General features: G+C 41.4%; 1 protein-coding gene across 1 annotated transcript; it reads right to left on the reverse strand.

The window, feature by feature from the left end:
- Positions 1 to 4,805: 4,805 nt before the first annotated feature.
- On the reverse strand, positions 4,806 to 19,766 carry yeats4 (YEATS domain containing 4). Its single transcript, XM_069904103.1, has 7 exons — positions 19,507 to 19,766; positions 14,835 to 14,954; positions 13,227 to 13,293; positions 12,060 to 12,154; positions 10,976 to 11,068; positions 10,113 to 10,200; positions 4,806 to 5,584 (listed from the first exon to the last, which is right to left on the reverse strand). Exons 1-7 carry the CDS (start codon positions 19,555 to 19,557, stop codon positions 5,415 to 5,417), a joined length of 684 nt encoding a protein of 227 aa, XP_069760204.1. The 5' UTR covers positions 19,558 to 19,766; the 3' UTR covers positions 4,806 to 5,414.
- Between the last annotated feature and the right edge of the window lie 319 nt (positions 19,767 to 20,085).

The raw sequence follows: 20,085 nt of genomic DNA on the forward strand, positions 1-20,085 counted from the left end.
TGGTTTCCTTCATTTCCAAAATTTGATTAATCTCTCTCTTGAATGCAACTGAGTCTCCACGTCACTCTTCGGTAAAAGTCCGAGGATTCACTATCCTTTTGATGATGAAGCTTCTTGTCCTGAATGAGTGGCCCCTTATTTTAAGACTTTGACCTTGCCACCAAGTGAAAGATCTACCCTGTCAAGCCCTGTATGAATTTCAGTGAGATTACCGTGTTTTTCTAAACTCGAGCACATTGTACCAGCCTCCTTCATCACTTCTCATATAGCAAACCGATCATCCCATGAACTGAATCTAATAACCATCACTGTACCCCATGATTTGCAGGAAGTAGGCCAATGCAATAATATTCCATTCTCACCAGGGGCCTTTCAAATTACTGTGAGATGTCTGATAAGTGCATTCAAAATCGCTTGAAGGTCGAGGAACTATTTGCTTCCCTAATTGCTTCCTGGAACTTTATATTAACTACCAGTGAATCATATACATACAATAAGATCCCTCTGAATACCAATACCATTCAATCTCACACCATTAATAAATGCTCTGCCTTTCTAATATTGCTACCAAAATTGGCGGCAAAACATGTTTGCCTATTAAAGCTCGGATAACCTTCTAAACAAACTTGGAGAAAATCCCAACAGTTAAGCATTTGGGTCATGAAATGGTGATACCTGCACTCACTTTCATATATTGGGGCTGCAGTTCCGTTTTATACATATGCACCTGGTTCCTGTGATCCCTTTCGTACATCAGGGCCCCGATTCTGATGCTTTATTTCACACACTTGGCCCCCAATTTCCTTTCTCACTTTCATATTGATGCCTACCTCTGCGACTGACTGCAGGAAGTGCCACACTTGAGCCCACACCTCCTCCTTCTACACCCAAACAGCCATTCCAAGTGAAGCAACACTTCACTTGTGAATCTGCGGGAGTCATCTACTTCATCCAGTTCTCCCATTGTGTCCTCAACATTGGAGGGACTGAATGCAGACTGGGAGATCACTTGCCTGAGCACCTTCACTCTGTCCATATCAAAGTCAGGGATCTCCCAGTGGCCGATTCTGCACCCCACTCCCACGCCTACGTGTCTTCCCTTGGCCTTAGCACTGCCAAGCCATGGTCACCTGTTAATTGGAGGAGCAGCATCTGATATTTCATCTGAGCACGCTCCAACCTTGTGGCATTAAAATCGACTTCTCGTTTCTGCTGGACCTCTCTTCTCTATTCCTCCCTCTGTCCTCTCTCCTCCAGCTCTCCACCCTATTGGGATATATGACCAATTTAAAAGTGGGTTTAAAATTGGAGAGGTTTCAAATAGCATTTATTTGTCTGGTTCTGGCAGTTGCTAGAAAATGTATTGCAGTTGCATGGAAAAATGACATAGTTGAATATTCAGTGATGGCATAATGAGTTAAAATCATGTATTTATTTAGAAAAGATAACATAATTTACATAATTATTCTTTTTTTTAACTAAAATGTGGACTCCATATTTAAAATGTATGGATTTGAATATAGTTTAAGTAGTTTATGGATATGGCACACTCCATGGCACATAATTAATTGATTTATGTACTAGGCTCCAAATTTAGGGGTAGTAGGGGGGAAGATTTTAGTTGGGGGGGGGCGAAGGGATATTAGGGAATTATTGTGCATTCAGATAATGGTTCATTGCAAGAATGTTGTTTTGATATATTTGTATTTTATAATATATAAAGTTTAAAAAAAGGACCTTTATAGAATCATTTGAAATATGCAATATAGATTGTGCCTGCAAATCACCTGTTATTACCAAGCATAAAGTGCTCATCCAGGTACTTTATAATGGGCTCTTCTCTCTAGAATTCAAATAATAGCAAACACATCACATGCCAACTCCATTCATCTTTGAATATACACAGGTATGCAATTGCTGTTCATAAACATCCTCAGTTATTCTGAATGTATTTCTTCTTTCTGCATGTTCAGATCTTTCCTGCATAGCATTTCACCAGATATATACACAATATTCAGTGATCACAAATATTTACGTCAGCTAATGTATTGCAGCTCATCAGCCCAATATTAAATGTTCAATACAAATCTGTATTATTCACTTTGCAACTGTTCGCAGCCATGATTTTCAGCATTATCAGATTATGCAATAAAATAAACGATCTTCTTTTGGTCCATCCATCAATGCTGAGGAGGTTCTTCATTTCTCATCACCTACAATGACTTGCATTTTGTGGTGAATGATGGTGTATGATTCCCACCTCCTGGAAGTTGTCCTTTATGATCTAGTAATCCCTTTCCTTTGTGCTGGTTAATTCCTGCTGGTCGCATCTCACTTGGGTCGGCGACATTAATGACTGCGTATCCTAACTCTTAGGATATATTACTGGAATAATGTTCAGGTTTGTCACTGCTGGGAACACTTCATTGAGAGGAAGTTGCCAGAGAACTTTTTAAGCATTGGATAACAGTTGCACACTTGGTTATCATGAAGACCTGACAGAGTGAGGACTTGACCCAATGGCAAAGGGAAACCAAGCCACTTGGAGACCAGGCTTTGCTATACGACTTGTCAGCACATATACATCTCCAGGTTGGCTCAGGCAGATGCCTTTCTCAGTCTCTTCTTTCCTGTATTGCCTCACAACCATCCATCAACCTTACCCTTGACTACTCTCCAATCTTCCTCAATCAGGAATCCATTCTTTAATGCCCCTCTTGCTCTTCTCATCCTCAGGAGTAAAATGCAGAAATCTGCAGACACCGTGCCTGTAGTAAAAACACAATGCTGGTAGTAAAAACACAATGCTGGAGAAACTCAGCAGGTCAGAGTGGATTTGCTCATCCCTTATGCAGATATCCTTGAGTGTTAAAATGCCCATGATTTGTGCGAATCTTTAGCCCTTGCTTGATCAGAATTGAGGAGTGTTAGAGATGGGTTTTCATTTATCATCAGCTCACAGATTTATAGTCAGCTGTAAACCACCTCTCAGCCTGCGGTTACCCCAAATCATTTTTAGCTCCAAGGGGCTGCCCAGTATTAATCTCATTATGGCATTTTCTGTATCTCTGACATTGAACAGATGTTTAATGTCAAATAACTGGATCTCTATCATCCATCACAGTAATTTCACAAAGTAAATGGCTTTTCAGGCAGCTGGAACAATTCTCTCACACAGCAAACAAGGAAGCTTTAATACGATGAACACAGAAATAAAAGATTAAATATGCATAACATTTGAAACTGAAATATATACAAATAATTATAATTTGATTAACCTTTCTAAAGGAATTAAAATCCAGATTTTTGTCAGGGTCAAAGAATTTCAAAGTAGTTATTTTGGTTGAGTACACCCTTAAAGTCATTTTCCCTCAACAATGGACTGAACTTTTGCAAGTATTTTACAATGAGAATTATTAGGTTTTTTTTTTGCAATCAGAATTTCCTGACAGCAGTCACTAAATATATCAAACAAAAGCAGCAAACCTGTGAATTTAACTGCACATTCTTCAGAAATTACAATTTCACCGTAACATAATGAAAACTAATTTCAAAATTTGCTGTCGTAAACATGAACAAGATCACAGCCACTGTATCTGTAGATAACTTACTACTGGAAAGGTTCCCAACAAATACAGGCCGAGTGCCCCGTATCTGAACATCCGAAAATCAATTTTCTTTTTAGTGCTGACATGACGTCACAAGTTGAAAAAAATTCACCCCCCCTGACTTGCCCATTTAGGCTCTGATGCTGTTGGGGCTATTCTGACAACAGAGATCTGATGTCCAAAGATATTGTTGAAAAATGGCAAAAGTGCCTGCCAGATACCACTATGGATGACAGCGATAAGAAAAAGAGGAAGTATTTATGTAAGATTAAGTCTCAAGCAACTGGAAAATATACTTATCTGGCATCTACCAATCTTTATAGGTGTTGGATACCAGGGGTTTTACAGTTATAAGATTTTAGATCTTTTCCCAACAGAAAGTCAAGCTGTTGGCAAAACTGGACAGTGGTTGAGTATGAAACATTATTTCATGTGAATTTTCCACTTGTCAGAGCTCCAAAAACCTGCCGTTATTTGTTGTTGTTTAACCACTAATTCTGCTAATGCTGCTTAGTTCCAGTGTTCCGAAAACCGGGAAAAAAAACCCAATAACCAAAAAAAGTCTGGCCCCAAGCATTTCGGATACAGGATACTGTACTGCAAATTGACTCTTAAACTGAACTGCAGCCTGAGAAAACTCTGTGAGTACTGTAATAAATGAGGAGGGCCTTGTCTTTGCCTCACCACTATGAACCCTGCTTTAGAGTTGAAAAGGATCAAAGTGTCAGCTATATGAATGGTCAAGAGCACTAATAATGGACATTTGGGATTAGCATTCCAGGGCAAAGTTGGGGGGGTTGGGAAATAAATTGCTGGCCTTGCTCTTAACAAAAAAAATGAACCAATAAAATGAAACCTTTCTTCATAAATCAAATATATTGTTAAAGCCTGGATCAGAAGAGTAGCCCAATAGGTCCTTTTTTAAAAAAAGAAAATTCCCTATCTTTGGAAATGTGTTAATCATCAAAGAGCAAGGGATTTTTTTATTTTAAAGCATGTACAAACAATATAATTCAAATATTGCAAGCACCAATTTTTTCCCCAACAATTCTTTTAGCCTAAAAAAATCTTGAGCTGCTCTGTAGCACCTCAATTACCCGGCTACATCACGCACTACAACAGTGGCAAGTTTCAAAGATGGCACGATGAAACCACTCCCCACCCACCCCCCCCCACCCCCACGGAGCACTGCAGCCGTGACAAAAACATTGATTTATTGAGATACAAGAGCAATTGTAACAAATACCTTAAATACAAAAGATAAAATGCAGAGTAAACCAATGTAAAAAAAAGCACATCTTTTTTTTAACATTTTTTCTTAAATTTAGAGATGGTAACAGGTCCTTCTGGCCCACAAGCCTGCAGCACCCTAATTAACCACAAACCCCATACATCTTTAGAATGTGGGAGGAAACGGGATCATCCAGTGGAAACCCACACAGTCATGGGGTGAATGTACAAACTTCTTACAGACAGTCCCAGATTTGAAAGCAGGTTGCAGGTGCTGTAAGAACGTAGCAGTTCGTGCCACGCTAATAGTTTCCTTCAGACTTTTACATTGTATAATTTGTTTTAAAAGAACTAGGATGCTTGCTCTATGCTCTTAAATTGGATTGAAATAAGATAATTTTAAAATAAAAAATACATCAGGTGTGGTTTTCTCAAGTTTAACCTAAGTGGAATGATCTAACATTCAGTCTCAAAGAAAGGCAATGCAAACATTCGTTTTTTACAAAGAGCAATACTGCTCTTGGCAAATTCATTCAATTCTTCCTGAAGACTTCCAGTTAATCTGGTGAACCTTACTCAGCCTTCCTTTCCTTGATCATCATCTTCAATCTTCTTGATTTCACTCTTTAAATAGTTTATTGCTTCTCGACTTGCTTTTAATCTCTCTTTAAACTCTGCAATTTCAAAACTGGTCTTCTTTTTGGCAGCTTCAAGCTTTTCTCTCGTCTTGACCTCAAGTTCTGCAACTTAGAGGAAAAAGTTATAGTAAAGTTAATTTCAACATTCATAAATGCTTAAAAAAATCATGATTTGCACTTGGAGAATAAAAAAAGTTACACAAATGCAGTGTTGCAATATCTATACTTTAAACCTAAAGAACAGACTTTTTACTTAAATTTTCATTAAAATAAAAGTGTCATTCAACCTGGTCTCTCTTGGAAGCAAATAAAATCTTAAAAATCACATGGGTTCAAAAATCAAGAATTGCTAACATATGAAAATGTCGATATATCCTAGTGCATGATTTTCAGGCACAAGAATCTATCTAGAAAAACTACAGAAGGTGGGGAACATGGCCAGCACAATTATGGGCATCAATCTTCATTCCGTCACGGACATCTACAGGAGGCGATGCCTGAAGACAGCAGCCTCTATCCTCAAGGACCCTCACCACCCAGGCCATGCCTTCTTCTCACTGCTACCATCAGGAAGGAGGTACAGGAGCCTGAAGACCAACACCCAGCGGCACAAGAACAGCCTCTTCCCCTCTGCCATCAGATTCCTGAATGGACCATGATCCACGGCCACCATCAAATTTTCTCTTATTTCTGCACATTTTTGTGCAATTTATCGCAATATTTGTACTGTAATGCTGCCACAAAACAACAAATTTTGTGGCGTGTTCATGACAATAAATTCTGACATCTGGCCATCCAGGGTTGATGAGGTATTGACACAATGAAAACAAAATGGGCAACTGTTCCATTCCTACTCTGAAGATTTTTTTAAAAAGGTGGAAAAAAATATATATAACAGACTTTCTTTGGCTTGGCTTCGCGGACGAAGATTTATGGAGGGGGTAAAAAGTCCACGTCAGCTGCAGGCTCGTTTGTGGCTGACAAGTCCAATGCGGGACAGGCAGACACGATTGCAGCGGTTGCAGGGGAAAATTGGTTGGTTGGGGTTGGGTGTTGGGTTTTTCCTCCTTTGCCTTTTGTCAGTGAGGTGGGCTCTGCGGTCTTCTTCAAAGGAGGTTGCTGCCCGCCAAACTGTGAGGCGCCAAGATGCACGGTTTGAGGCGAGATCAGCCCACTGGCGGTGGTCAATGTGGCAGGCACCAAGAGATTTCTTTAGGCAGTCCTTGTATCTTTTCTTTGGTGCACCTATGTCACGGTGGCCAGTGGAGAGCTCGCCATATAACACGATCTTGGGAAGGCGATGGTCCTCCATTCTGGAGACGTGACCCATCCAGCGCAGCTGGATCTTCAGCAGCGTGGACTCGATGCTGTCGACCTCTGCCATCTCGAGTACTTCGACGTTAGGGATGAAAGCGCTCCAATGGATGTTGAGGATGGAGTGGAGACAACGCTGGTGGAAGCGTTCTAGGAGCCGTAGGTGGTGCCGGTAGAGGACCCATGATTCGGAGCCGAACAGGAGTGTGGGTATGACAACGGCTCTGTATACGCTTATCTTTGTGAGGTTTTTCAGTTGGTTGTTTTTCCAGACTCTTTTGTGTAGTCTTCCAAAGGCGCTATTTGCCTTGGCGAGTCTGTTGTCTATCTCATTGTCGATCCTTGCATCTGATGAAATGGTGCAGCCGAGATAGGTAAACTGGTTGACCGTTTTGAGTTTTGTGTGCCCGATGGAGATGTGGGGGGGCTGGTAGTCATGGTGGGGAGCTGGCTGATGGAGGACCTCAGTTTTCTTCAGGCTGACTTCCAGGCCAAACATTTTGGCAGTTTCCGCAAAGCAGGACGTCAAGCGCTGAAGAGCTGGCTCTGAATGGGCAACTAAAGCGGCATCGTCTGCAAAGAGTAGTTCAAGGACAAGTTTCTCTTGTGTCTTGGTGTGAGCTTGCAGGCGCCTCAGATTGAAGAGACTGCCATCCGTGCGGTACCGGATGTAAACAGCGTCTTCACTGTTGGGGTCTTTCATGGCTTGGTTCAGCATCATGCTGAAGAAGATTGAAAAGAGGGTTGGTGCGAGAACACAGCCTTGCTTCACGCCATTGTTAATGGAGAAGGGTTCAGAGAGCTCATTGCTGTATCTGACCTGACCTATAACAGACTACTTATATAGTAAAGATACATAACCAACATTTCACGCTGGGACTTCATCAAGGTATGGACTAAATGTAGGTAGGGCATCCGAACCAAAAAAAAATCATTTTTTGTTTGGGCGCCTGCAAACATTTTATCTGTACCTCGATGAAGCAATCAAGCCCGAAACATTGGTTATGTATCTTTATCTTTGCCAAATAAAGTATGCTGTTTGACCTGTTAAGTTTCTCCAGTGTTGTGCTTTTACTTCAATCACTATGTCTGAAGATTTTCACGTTTTACTTATATAACAGACTAAATGAGAGAGACTAGGTGCTGGAAACTGGAGCAAAAGTGGAGGAACGCAGGGAGTTGAGCAGCATTTTTGGATGGGAGGGGGAAGAATTACTGGCCTTTTTGGTCAAGACCCTGCCTCAGATCTGAGAGAGTGGAGATGATACCCAGTAGAAAGAGATAAGGAAGAGTGAGGGAGGGGCAAGAAATGGATGGACCAAAGAGGGATGAAGAATTTCAGACAGATGAATGATGAGGGGAGCCAGACAAAGAGAATAAAAACGTAGAGAGCGCCAGGTGAGAGGAAAGGAGGAAGGTGAAGACCGATGCAAACAATATAATTCAATCTAATCAAATTTTTGAAAAATCATCTAAATGAAGAGCATCTGAAATTCTATAAATCCTATTTATAAGGACTTCTCCAAGGCAACTACAGTAAAGCCCCTGGTATCCAGAATTCAAGCAACCGACAAAAAGAAATTGAGGAAAATAAAGAGGATAAAATAGGTAAAAATATGGAACTTTAAATTTGTAAAAGTAAATGTTCTCTGAAGTAACACATAAACTTTGGGTGAAAATATTCAGCCTGCGGAGGGCCTTGGCTGGGCTTTGCTCGTAGCAGTTGTTTGAATAAAGTTGTGTGAAGCAGCAATGGCGTCGCCCAGGTTGATGCCGCTCACCTGAATAGTAAGAGTTGCCCCGGTCAGAGGCTTTATCTGTAAACTTGGGGGAGGGGGATGTTAATTATCTATAATGTAATTGCTCGTCTTTCAGGTGGCTCTGTGGAGGGGAAGGAACCTGCAGATGCAGCGACGGTTAAATTTTTTCAAGGAATGTATCTGAAAATAAAGTAAAATGCTTTAAGGTTTATATATTCATGCAAGTGAAGTTTGTTCAGTGCAAGTATAGTCTAGTATTTTTGTCTTTTAAACTATTTATTCTTAATCCAGGTGTATCAGCTAACCATTGTAAAATTAAGTCTCAAGCAACTGGAAAATATACTTATCTGGCATCTAACAATCTTCATAGGTGTTGGAAACCAGGGATTTTACAGTAATAAGATTTTTTTAATATAAGAAACTTAGTTAAAGCTGAAATCCATGATTTGAAGCCAGTCTTTGAATTGGCTTGGAAATGAGCAGAGAAGCCAGATTGTAAAGAATTAAAATTGGAAGGAGACAGCTTGAAGAATTACAATGTAAAATTTAGAATATAGGAGGAAAAGACAAATATAAGATTGTTGATGCTATAAAGGATAGGTGACATTATAAGTAATGTAGGTGGAGTAGAAATAAATTAATTCAGGGAATGAGCAATACTGTGGAAATTCATTTCAATGTAGGCAAATTAAGTAATCCATTTTAGATCGAATAAGAATTGAACAAGTTATTTTATGAATGGTGAAGATCTAAAAATGGAGATTCTAAAGACTTGGGTGCTTAAGAAATTGTAATGGATAAGTGACAAATTAATCAAAAAGACAAACAGAATACTAATGTTTGGGATAAAGCATGGAGAGGCTGGAACCCAGGAGAGACTGTTCAAAAATAGGTTTAGCAGGTGCAAAGGGAGAAGATTGGACTTTATTCCACAAGCATTTGCAAGTTTACTTCTGTTAACTTTGAATCAAAAATTGATGTATTTGAATAATTTTAGCCATCAGAAAAATATGGGAAAATGCATATGGAGTTAGGTTACAATCTTATTGAATAGGCTCAAAAGGCTAAATGTTAAGTCACATCAGTCAACATTTCCATTACCCTTTATAGCCAAAAGATGTCAAGCCCAACATTGCTGCACTTCACAGGGTGTGACGATGTATCAACCAAGATAAAATTGGGAAGATCTGGAGAAGGATTACTGTGAAGATGCTTTTGTGGGTTCTTCTGCATTGTCAGGCCTTCTGTGCATTGGTGTGGACCAAGAAGTGGTCATTTTCTGCTTTAAATTGTTTGTGGTACCAGTTTGCTTCTGAAACACCTGTCTGACCACCTGGGTCGGAAGGGAAAATTTGGCAACTTTCAAAAATCTAATGCATTTTTTTCCCTGGAAATTAACATCGAACTTGTAAAAGAGAGGACATTATAGTTGATCTACTGCAACAAAACTCTAGATGGAATCAGTAACCACAAGCAGAAGTCAGATCTCATACTTGAAGTCACACTGGCATAATTGCTCTTTTCATGCAGTTATCTGTAATCAAAGATTAATAGCATCTTACACTCAGTTTCATGTTTGTAGGCTCCAAGTGTCAATTGTCGAGATGTTGTCAACAGTTGTTGCATCATTGCTGTGGGATCTTGGAAGATCTAGGACAAAAACAGTGATTTTAAAAAAATATATACAAATAGTTTTGTGCTCTCTCACCGGAAACATTTGCAGAAAAGTACACTCAGGGTTAGAAATCATCCTCTACACATCTGTAGAAGTTTACCAAGGTTTTCAATGTCATACCAAACCTCCACAAATCCTAACGAAGTAGAGGTGCTGAGATGCTTTCTTTATGATGATGTTAACATGTTGAGTCCAGGAAAGGACCTCAAAGATAGTGATTCCCAGGAATAAACCATGTTTTTGTCACTCAGTCATCTCTTTCAAACACCATAATATCTTCCTGTATAGACCTGCAATCCCACCTTCTTTTTCACCTAAACCACCTTTTCTGAACCATTTACTTATCAGTTCTGGCTTTTTTAAAAGCCATCTTTCTGTTAATGTCACTACTTTATACTCCCTAGACATGGCTATTTACCACACTGTATTTACATGCATACGCACTAAACCTGTCTTTGTATCCTAGCCTACTTGTATCTGATACTACTCGCTTTTTTAATACCGCCCCACACTCACTTATTTATGAACCTTGTTCCTTTTTCTACTTCTTAATGCTGATAAATACCCTGTGCCATTTTAGATTAAACCCTCTCCTACCGTATTGTCTGGAGTGATCCAATTTCTGCATTTTGATAAGATCAGCAATTTTTATGCACTCTGCCTTCAGATTGAAAGTATTCTAATTTTATTGAGATTATGAAGGCACATTATGGTTACAGTATCCCTGTGGAAGCTCCTTCTTGTGCTTACCATTTCATCATAAAATTCAGAGACCACTGTTTTTTTGCCCAGCATTACATTACTGTCAGACTGAAACAGCTTCAGCAAGTGATAGAGAGTTACCTGCATAACAGAAAAGAGAATAGCAAGTTAATTCTTTGTGGAACATTTGAATGATGATTTTAAAAAAATAATTTGCAATTGGGGTAGCACAGGCTTGTGGGCCGAAAGGGCCTGCTACTGAGCTGAATGTGGAAATTTTAGAAAAAGATCATCGTACTAAAACTACATTCGAATCAGAATTTATTGTCGTGAACAAAGAGCCAACGTACAAAATAAAGAGACCGGATGGAACCGTCTTTCACGTTGCAGCCAACATTCAGGAATTGAACACAACCAAAAACAAACAGTGCAAAAGTTAGAGACACGGATTTAATGCTCTTTGCACAAAATACAAAGGATGCAAGGAAAAACATTTTTCTTCACAACAGTGCAGTTATTATCTGTAATTCATTACCTGTAAACAGGGCTAACAAGGGGAAATTGGATTTTAAAAAAATGTAATAACTTGCAGGTTTTCAAAAAATGGGAACAGCAATGACAAGATCACTACTAGCTGGCACCGCCTTAATAAGTTTAATGGATGCCTTTGTGTTGATCAATTCTATGAAAGTACTCAGTTAAATGGACAAGTTTAATAAACACTGAATAATTAAGAATAAAATATATGCCGCTCTTATTCCACTGAGACTGATTAATCTGTAGATATTTGGCTAAAATTGCATATGCATTGAGAAAATACCTATAAAACTGGATGCAATGTAATTTGAGGGAAGTAGATTTAAATTTCACCCACCCATTATCTCCCCTGAAGTTGCAGTCTTGCAAGTGGTAATCCTATAAGGAGGTCTATTTCACATTCGACTGTTCCCACTGCTGAGGAAACAGTGTCAAAACCCGCGTATGGCTAAGCTATAATCAGTGTACCAGGCAGAACAGCATGGGAAGTAGGAAGAAAAAAAAATATTTAATTTTCAAAAATAAATCTTATCAATATTTGTATTACCAATGGTTTTTGAAACAAATATAAATAATGAATTTATTGGTTTCTTACCGGTCTTTCATTCGGATCTATGAAAAAAATTTTGATTATAATTTCAAATTCACCCCATCCAGTTTCTGTGATTTCATATGGAGGCTTGGTAACAACTGGTAAATGGGGAAAAAAAAGCTGAAATCAACTTTTAAATATAACAGAACTATAGGTAAACTGAAATCCTCAACATGTACGGTAAAACTCTACAGCTACTTAAAAAAAAACCAGATCATCATTTCTACAATTCCGTTAGAATCTTGCAGTGGCATTTCATCCAAAAATGTATTCCCATTGATGGCCAGGGTATTATTTAATTCTCATCCTGAATTGCATGTAAACACAACAACAGAGCAGGAGTGGAATCATACATTGGTTGAACCTTCTTTTGGGAGTGCAATAGTAAATCAAACAATTTTTAATCGACACTGGCCCACGACCAAAGTAAATTGAATTTATTTTTTCACAGTGACACTGGCGCCCATGAGCTCTGGCTCTGAAGTTCAATCTCACAAACATGTCAAATACAACCTTTCTCAGAGTCCTTTTTACATTCAGATAGTAAGGGAACAATTAAGACCTTTCTTCGAAAGAGAGCCAAGTCCAAATGTGGGCCCAGTCTGTCATTTACCTGTATATTTTAACGTTCATTTACCCCCTCCATAAATCTTCGTCCGCGAAGCCAAGCCAAAGAAAAAGAAAAAAACTAAGTACAAAGCTCACTGAAGTTCAGTATTGAATAACTTTGGATGATACAGATTTCTTTCTTTGATTGAGACCTGCCTTAGTTTGAGTGCTTTTTTAAAAAAAATCAACTGGATTAGAACTGTGTCAAGGACAGAATTTGTTTTATCCCAGTTACATTCACAGGAGTAAAACAGCAGTCTGCAGACACCATGATTGAAGTAAAACCACAAATGCTGGAGAAACTCAGCAGGTCAAACAGTGCACTTTATATAGCAAAGATAAAGATACATAAACCAACGTTTCGGGCTTGAGCCCTTCATCAAGGTGCTGATACTGATGTTTGCAGCAGAACTTGATGCATCCTGAACACCTCATGTCAGAGTCAATTAAATTCTGCATGACAAAGAATAATGAACAATGTGCTCAATCTTCTTCCAAATTCCACTCTGACCAGGAACCTACTTGCATTTTCAGTAAGAATTGTATTAAATGTAAATTTACCTCTCAGAGGATTACCATAACTTTCATGTAGCTTGAATTGTATTTTCTTTACATATGCAGACATGTCCTTCAATAGAAAAAAAGCATTTACTGTTCATCAAGTCAAAATCTTTTTAAACAGCAAATAAGTTACAATAGTATGAATGTGAAAATTAGAGAATAAAATTGTGGAATTGTTTAATCCATAATCTAATAGGGATGAGAGACCACTAAGCAAAGATTAAGAGTAGCTCCCAAACCATTGACTTTCAGGACCCATACAAGTAACCATGTTACCCAGGAACAACTTTGTAGATACCATTTTTGACTACTTCCATCAAACTAAGACATTAATTTTTGACACAAACCCTCAATGAAGCTTATCGTAAATGGTTTTGGTGTTACTGTATCATTTTATGGAAGAATAAAATTGGACTTAAATGAAGGAAAAATGAAATGACTAGTTCTTCTTTGAAATAATGCATCATGAATTCTTAAGATTTCATGTCTTAGGTTATGACTTAAAATTAATTCATATTTAGGGAAGTATAATACTTTGTAGGCAAGGTATATTAATTGTTTATTTTTAGTGAGCATCGCACCAAAGTTTATTCACAATATTAACCCGTGGTGCTCAACCTCTTTCTTTCCACTCACCTACCACTTTAACCAATCCCTATGCCATAGGTGCTCTGTGATTAGTAAGGGATCACTTCAGGTGGTATGTGGGTGGAAAGAAAAAGTTTGAAAACCACTCTTTTAACCGTACCTCATTGACTCGTTATGTGCACGGTTTCATTGCTCCAAAGGAAATGGGCCAATGACATTTTTTTCCTCAAGCCAAATATTTCAGTAACAATTGGGTCTAGAGCAGAGATTCTCAACTTTCCCTTCTCATCTTTCCTTTCTCACCCACGTACCACCTTAAGCAATTCCACAGAGCACCCACGGCAAAGGGATTACTTAAAGTGGTCTGTGAGTGGAAAGATAAAAGGTTGAGAACCACTGACATGAACACTATTACACAGTGCCAGTGACTTGGGTTCGAGAATAGGACTCTATCTGTTCTCCCCGTGTCTGCATGGGGTTCCTCCTAGTGCACTAGTTTCCTTCCACCCTTCAAAATGCATGGGACTTTGTAGATATTTTGGGGTATATGCGCGGTTCGGGCTCGTGGGCTGAAAGGGCCTGCTACTGTGCTGTATGTCTAAATTTAAAAAAAATCATCATACTGCATTAGAATTGGAATTTATTCTCATGAAATCCAGTGTTTTGCGGCAGCTTCATATTATAACCATCGTACTATAAAAAATAACAGTGCACAAAAGTAAGGCAATATCTTGGGTTCATGATTATTCAGGAATCTGATGGCAGTGGAGTGGGGGGGGGGGGGGCAGCTGTGCTTGTGCTGCTGAGCTTTAGGCTCCTGTACCTTTTTCCCGATAGTAGCAGGTTGGAGAGGTCATGGCCTGGGTGATGGTGGCGGGGTGTGCAAGCGCTGATGTATTCCTTTTTCCTTATCCCAAATACAATGAAAGAACATGCACTTAATCATGACTTATGGTCCAAACACAGTAGCAGTTATGGTCTTTCCAATGAACCTGAAGACTCAAGAGAAGCAGTACTCACTTCATTGCGGTAAGGTTTAACGTACACCGTCCACTGATGTGTATGTCCATCCTCCTCGCGCTTCTTTCCAAAATAACGAGCAACATTTCCAAAGACGATTGGCTTTACTATTGTGACACCCTTTGGAAGAAAAATGTAATGAAAGTTTTTTTTAAATCTTGGATTGCTTTGTGAACTTTAAGGAAATGCAGGAAAGAGCTAAGATAGCAGTTATAGCAAATAATCTGAAGAAGGGAATGATTTTTTGCAACTGCATTAATGTTGGTTGTAATAAATGGATGCACTGCTGTTGTAACAGTACCACTGCCTCTGGTGCAAACCCAAGGAACAGAGGTGCACCTTCCAGTTCTGCTCTTATTGCCTAGTCATTACCCCGACAACCCCATACATGTTTAGATTGAGGCTGTTTTTGAGCAGCGGAAAACACATGGAGGTCCGCGCTCAAGTGGGCTGCATTCATTCTTGACAGCCCAGTCCATGAGGTTTTCTGGGCTTTGTGGCAGCTGCAGACTGACGTGAGGCACCACAGTGGGAGAACACCACCCTCCCATCCCACCAGAATGAAAATGCCTGGGAGAGGAGACCTCGGTAGCAGGCCAGTGAGGGGATCGGTAGCCTAACAACTCACACAACAGCGTTGGACAGGACAGGGATCCATGCAGCTAGAGGTTATGGGAGTGAAGAAGGCAGCGGCATTGGAGGGATCCAGGGGCACTCAATGTATCAGAAGGGATGGCGCACATCCTCGTTTCATGCAACTGTCTCTCTGTTCCAATGACATATAGAGGCACATAGAAGGCACTTATAGAATTTGGGTCCAGAAAAAAAGCTACTGCATTTAGATCCTAAGACATAGGAGGAGAAATAGGCTATTGAGCCCATCATGCCTGCCCTACCATTTAATCATGAACTGATCCATTTCCCCACTCAGCCCCACTGCTCGGCCTTCTCCCCATAAACTGTGATGACCTGGCTAATCAAGAGCCTAAAAATCTCTACCTTAAATACACCAAATGACTAGGCCTCCACAATCCACTATAGCAATAAATCCCAGATTTACCACACTCTAGCTAAAGAAATTCCTCCTCATCTCTGTTCTGAAAAGGAAAATTAAAAAGGGAAAATGTTGAAACCAGATTCAGTAGTTGTTTCTATCTCTAGATGTCTAACTAGTAGTATTTCTGAATAAATAATTGTTATTATTCAGAAATAAATTTGAAATTTATTTCAGATTTTCCATACCATGTAGATTTTTGTCTTTGTACATCCTTTTGAAAGGATAATAGATTTACAAGTCCTTTATTCAGCTTTAAGAAACATGAGCAACTACCTACAGGTATGCTGGTTGTCCATTTTACAGGGAATTGTCCAAGATATATTAATCCCAAAAAATGCAGACTTATTTATAGGGGAAGAATCTATTACATTATTTTTGAATATTCCCATCAGATATCCCATTTTCTAACTCCCCCTTTCTATCTACTTTCTAGATATTTGATTTGATCATATTAATCCAAAAGTTGCAAGTGATTTAACGTTACAAAGAGGAGTTGGACCTGACAATATCAATTCTGCAGAAAACAGTTCTTTACGCAAGTAAGACTTTATGCTTTTTGTCAACTTTCAGACATTTGCTGAAACACTTACTAGCAGGCGAGACAACAAATGTAGTCAGTAAAACAGTGTACAATGCAAGTTGAAGATCTTTCCTTCATCAGAACAAAAACTTTTCTAATCTTGGTTTCCTCCAAGGTTCCAATGAAACTCAACAAAAGCTTAATGAATGGCATCTCAGCTTTCAACCAGCTATTCATCAAGTCATATTATGTGCAACAAATTCAACAATTTTCAGATTTATTGTCAGAGTATATATGTGACATCACATTGTTATGGGTTATATTATATATAAATATGTTTTTAAAAGAGATAGTTTGTGGGGGTTTAGTGTAGGTCATTTCACAGAGTAACACCACAAAAGTCATCTCATTTAAAATGCAAGAGCTTTGCTGAAAGTGAGTCACTGAGGCACCCATAGCTTTGCAAAAGACAATGGAACTGCTTTGGAAGGAATTTCAAAAGCAGGTGAAAATAAACAGTTCAGGCTCAAAGTGCTGATAAGATCTTTCAAGGATTGGGTTTTGAAGCCTTGGGGAGGTGTTGTGGTTTTTACAAGCAGAGAGAAAAAAAACAAATGGGGGTTCTCTTTTAGAGAGAGAACTGAGTTCTGCAGTAGCTTTTGGAGGCCGCCACATGGCAAGCTTGTTGAAAACCTCATTTTGAAGACAGGCTGTGAGTTCTGAGTTCAGCCTGTTGAAAATCCTTGTAGTCCTTAAAGAGGAAACGTCTGGCTAGAATGTTTCTCCTGAAATAAGGGAAACAAGAGGAACTCTGTAGTGACCTGGAAGAAGAGGTTATCATTTCTTCTACTGAAGTGACTGATCAGAGGAAATCAGTTTGTGTGTGTCTAATGAGCCACAAATTTCTCTCTGAAAACCAACAAGAAGCTTTCTTGTAACCATTTACCTTTAAGCACCAGAGCCTGGTGGAAATTATAAATGTTGAATTCTGTGCACAGCATAAGAATTGCCTGATACCGGTGAACTTGGAGGAATGAGGTGAGATTGGAGTGTGAATCAAAGAACTTTTCTGAACTTGAACACACGTTACATACACGTGTGCTTAGAATTAGAAGGGGGTTAAGTTAGGTTAAGTAAGTCAATAGTGATAAGTTAAAGTTTGATTCTATTTTTATGTTTAAAGAAAGTTAAAATCAACTTTCATTTAAATAACCACTTGTCTTGGTGAATTTCTATTGATGCTGGGATTTTTGGGGTCCTCGTAACAACATGCAACCTTGAGATTCCTTACCCTGCAATGGAGGCAGAATTACCACTTCTTGGTAGTGCGGGGGGAAAAAAACGGACTCAACATGCACATGTAAACAAATAAAGGTAAAAAGTGCAATAGGGACAGAAAAAAAATCAGTAGAGAGCAAGAGTCATGGTCCATAACCACCACACATTTAAATATATTATTTTAGTTATTCTCCTCCATCTCTCTTTCTTTCTAGGGTAGATTAGTAGGGGGGGTGGGGTGGGAGTATTATGGGATAAAATATGACATTGTATTTTATATGTATTATCTATATGTGGCAGCGCACATCTCTCGTGGCGAACCGGCCCCACTTGAATCGCCACGCCGGCGAGGAAGCTGCAGGAAGATGGCGCCATCGGGGAATCTCAGGGCCTCGTGGCTCAGGCCAAAGCGTGCACCTCGGGAGAACGCCACGATGTCACTGCCAGCTCATGCCGCCCTTAAAAGGCGCGCGCGGAATTCTAATAAGTCAGTTCAACTGAAACCCCTCAGCGTCCTGCAGTGTATTTCAGAGTTAGAAGCGCATTATTGATTATAAATATATTTTTTTAAAAGAGTAAGAACCCTAACCCGAATGCCCCTGATTCCATTTTCTTTCCAGACAGAGGCATATTTGAACATACCTGCTTGTATTTTGACCGTCCCTTCTGCTGGCCAGTCTTTCCTGCATCACTCATTCACAGACCCTTTTGTTTCCCCTCTCCATCCCTTCTGCTGCACCTCTGGACCCTTATTCCCCCTCCCCACCCCTTCTGCTGCACCTCTGGACTCTCGTTCCCCATCCCCACCCCTTCTGCTGCAACTCTGGACCCTCGTTCCCCCTCCCCAACCCTTCTGCTGCACCTCTGGACCCTCGTTCCCCCTCCCCACCCCTTCTGCTGCACCTCTGGACCCTCGTTCCCCCTCCCCACCCCTTCTGCTGCACCTCTGGGCCCTCGTTCCCCCTCCCCACCCCTTCTGCTGCACCTCTGGACCCTCGTTCCCCCTCCCCACCCCTTCTGCTGCACCTCTGGACCCTCGTTCCCCCTCCCCACCCCTTCTGCTGCACCTCTGGACCCTCGTTCCCCCTCCCCACCCCTTCTGCTGCACCTCTGGACCCTCGTTCCCCCTCCCCACCCCTTCTGCTGCACCTCTGGACCCTCGTTCCCCCTCCCCACCCCTTCTGCTGCACCTCTGGACCCTCGTTCCCCCTCCCCACCCCTTCTGCTGCACCTCTGGACCCTCGTTCCCCCTCCCCACCCCTTCTGCTGCACCTCTGGACCCTCGTTCCCCCTCCCCACCCCTTCTGCTGCACCTCTGGACCCTCGTTCCCCCTCCCCACCCCTTCTGCTGCACCTCTGGACCCTCGTTTCCCCCTCCCCACCCCTTCTGCTGCACCTCTGGACCCTCGTTCCCCCTCCCCACCCCTTCTGCTGCAACTCTGGACCCTCGTTTCCCCCTCCCCACCCCTTCTGCTGCACCTCTGGACCCTCGTTCCCCCTCCCCACCCCTTCTGCTGCACCTCTCGTCCCTTTGTAGCTCTAATTGCTGCGCACCAACCACTGATCCTTCCGTGGATTCCTCCTCCTCCTCCTCCCTGCCTAATGAATGGAGAGTTTCGCCTCCCTCCCTCCCTCCTGCTGACAGGCTGCGTTAACTGGGACCCCTTCCCCACGCGTATCCCTTGCTGAACGTGGCCGAGCGTGGGCTCCCTTCCCACGAAGCCTGGACGTGTGCAGGGGCTGGGCTCGGGTGCCCCTCTGCCGCTGCCGAGCCCCCCGGGGGTCTCTCTCCTCTGTGCTCCGAAGTCGGGCTTTACCTTCACTCTGCCGCCGGAGTCAGGCCCGAACTCCGCCATCCTCTTGAACATATTGCAAGAGGGCGACGCTCCCGCCGCCCTCGGGTTCGGGGCCGCCGCCGACTGGATGGAATGAGAGGCCACTAGGCCGCGGCGCTCGACTCGCCCGCTTGCTCTTCTCTTCCCCCTGCTGGCTCCAGCGCGAAGGGACCTGCCCGGGATCACTTCGCTAGCGAAGCGCTTCGGGTACCACGCGAGATCTCTCGTGGCTCATTCACTCCCTCACCAACATGGCGGAGCTCAGCGCTCGCCTCGCCACTCCCTCACCAACATGGCGCAGCTCAACGCTCGCCTCGCCACTCCCTCACCAACATGGCGGAGCTCAGCGCTCGACTCGGCACTCCCTCACCAACATGGCGGAGCTCAGCGCTCGACTCGGCACTCCCTCACCAACATGGCGGAGCTCAGCGCTCGACTCGGCACTCCCTCACCAACATGGCGGAGCTCAGCTCTCTTTTTTAATGTATTATTGCAATCGTTAATAAAAATATCTTGAAAAGAAAAATATTCCCCTAATCTTTGATAGGCACAGACCAATTG

Source organism: Narcine bancroftii, chromosome 11 (genome assembly GCF_036971445.1).
Source record: "Narcine bancroftii isolate sNarBan1 chromosome 11, sNarBan1.hap1, whole genome shotgun sequence".
NCBI classification, from domain to species: domain Eukaryota; kingdom Metazoa; phylum Chordata; class Chondrichthyes; order Torpediniformes; family Narcinidae; genus Narcine; species Narcine bancroftii.

Bases quoted from the DNA above. Each gene is read 5' to 3' on its own strand.
- yeats4 (XM_069904103.1), bottom strand. From the start codon at position 19,557: ATGTTCAAGAGGATGGCGGAGTTCGGGCCTGACTCCGGCGGCAGAGTG. The intron at 13,294-14,834 runs GTGAGTACTGCT...TTTCTATTGAAG, and splicing joins TTAAACCTTACCGCAATGAA to GACATGTCTGCATATGTAAA. The intron at 10,201-10,975 runs GTAAGCACAAGA...TTTTTGTCCTAG, and splicing joins CTGAATTTTATGATGAAATG to ATCTTCCAAGATCCCACAGC.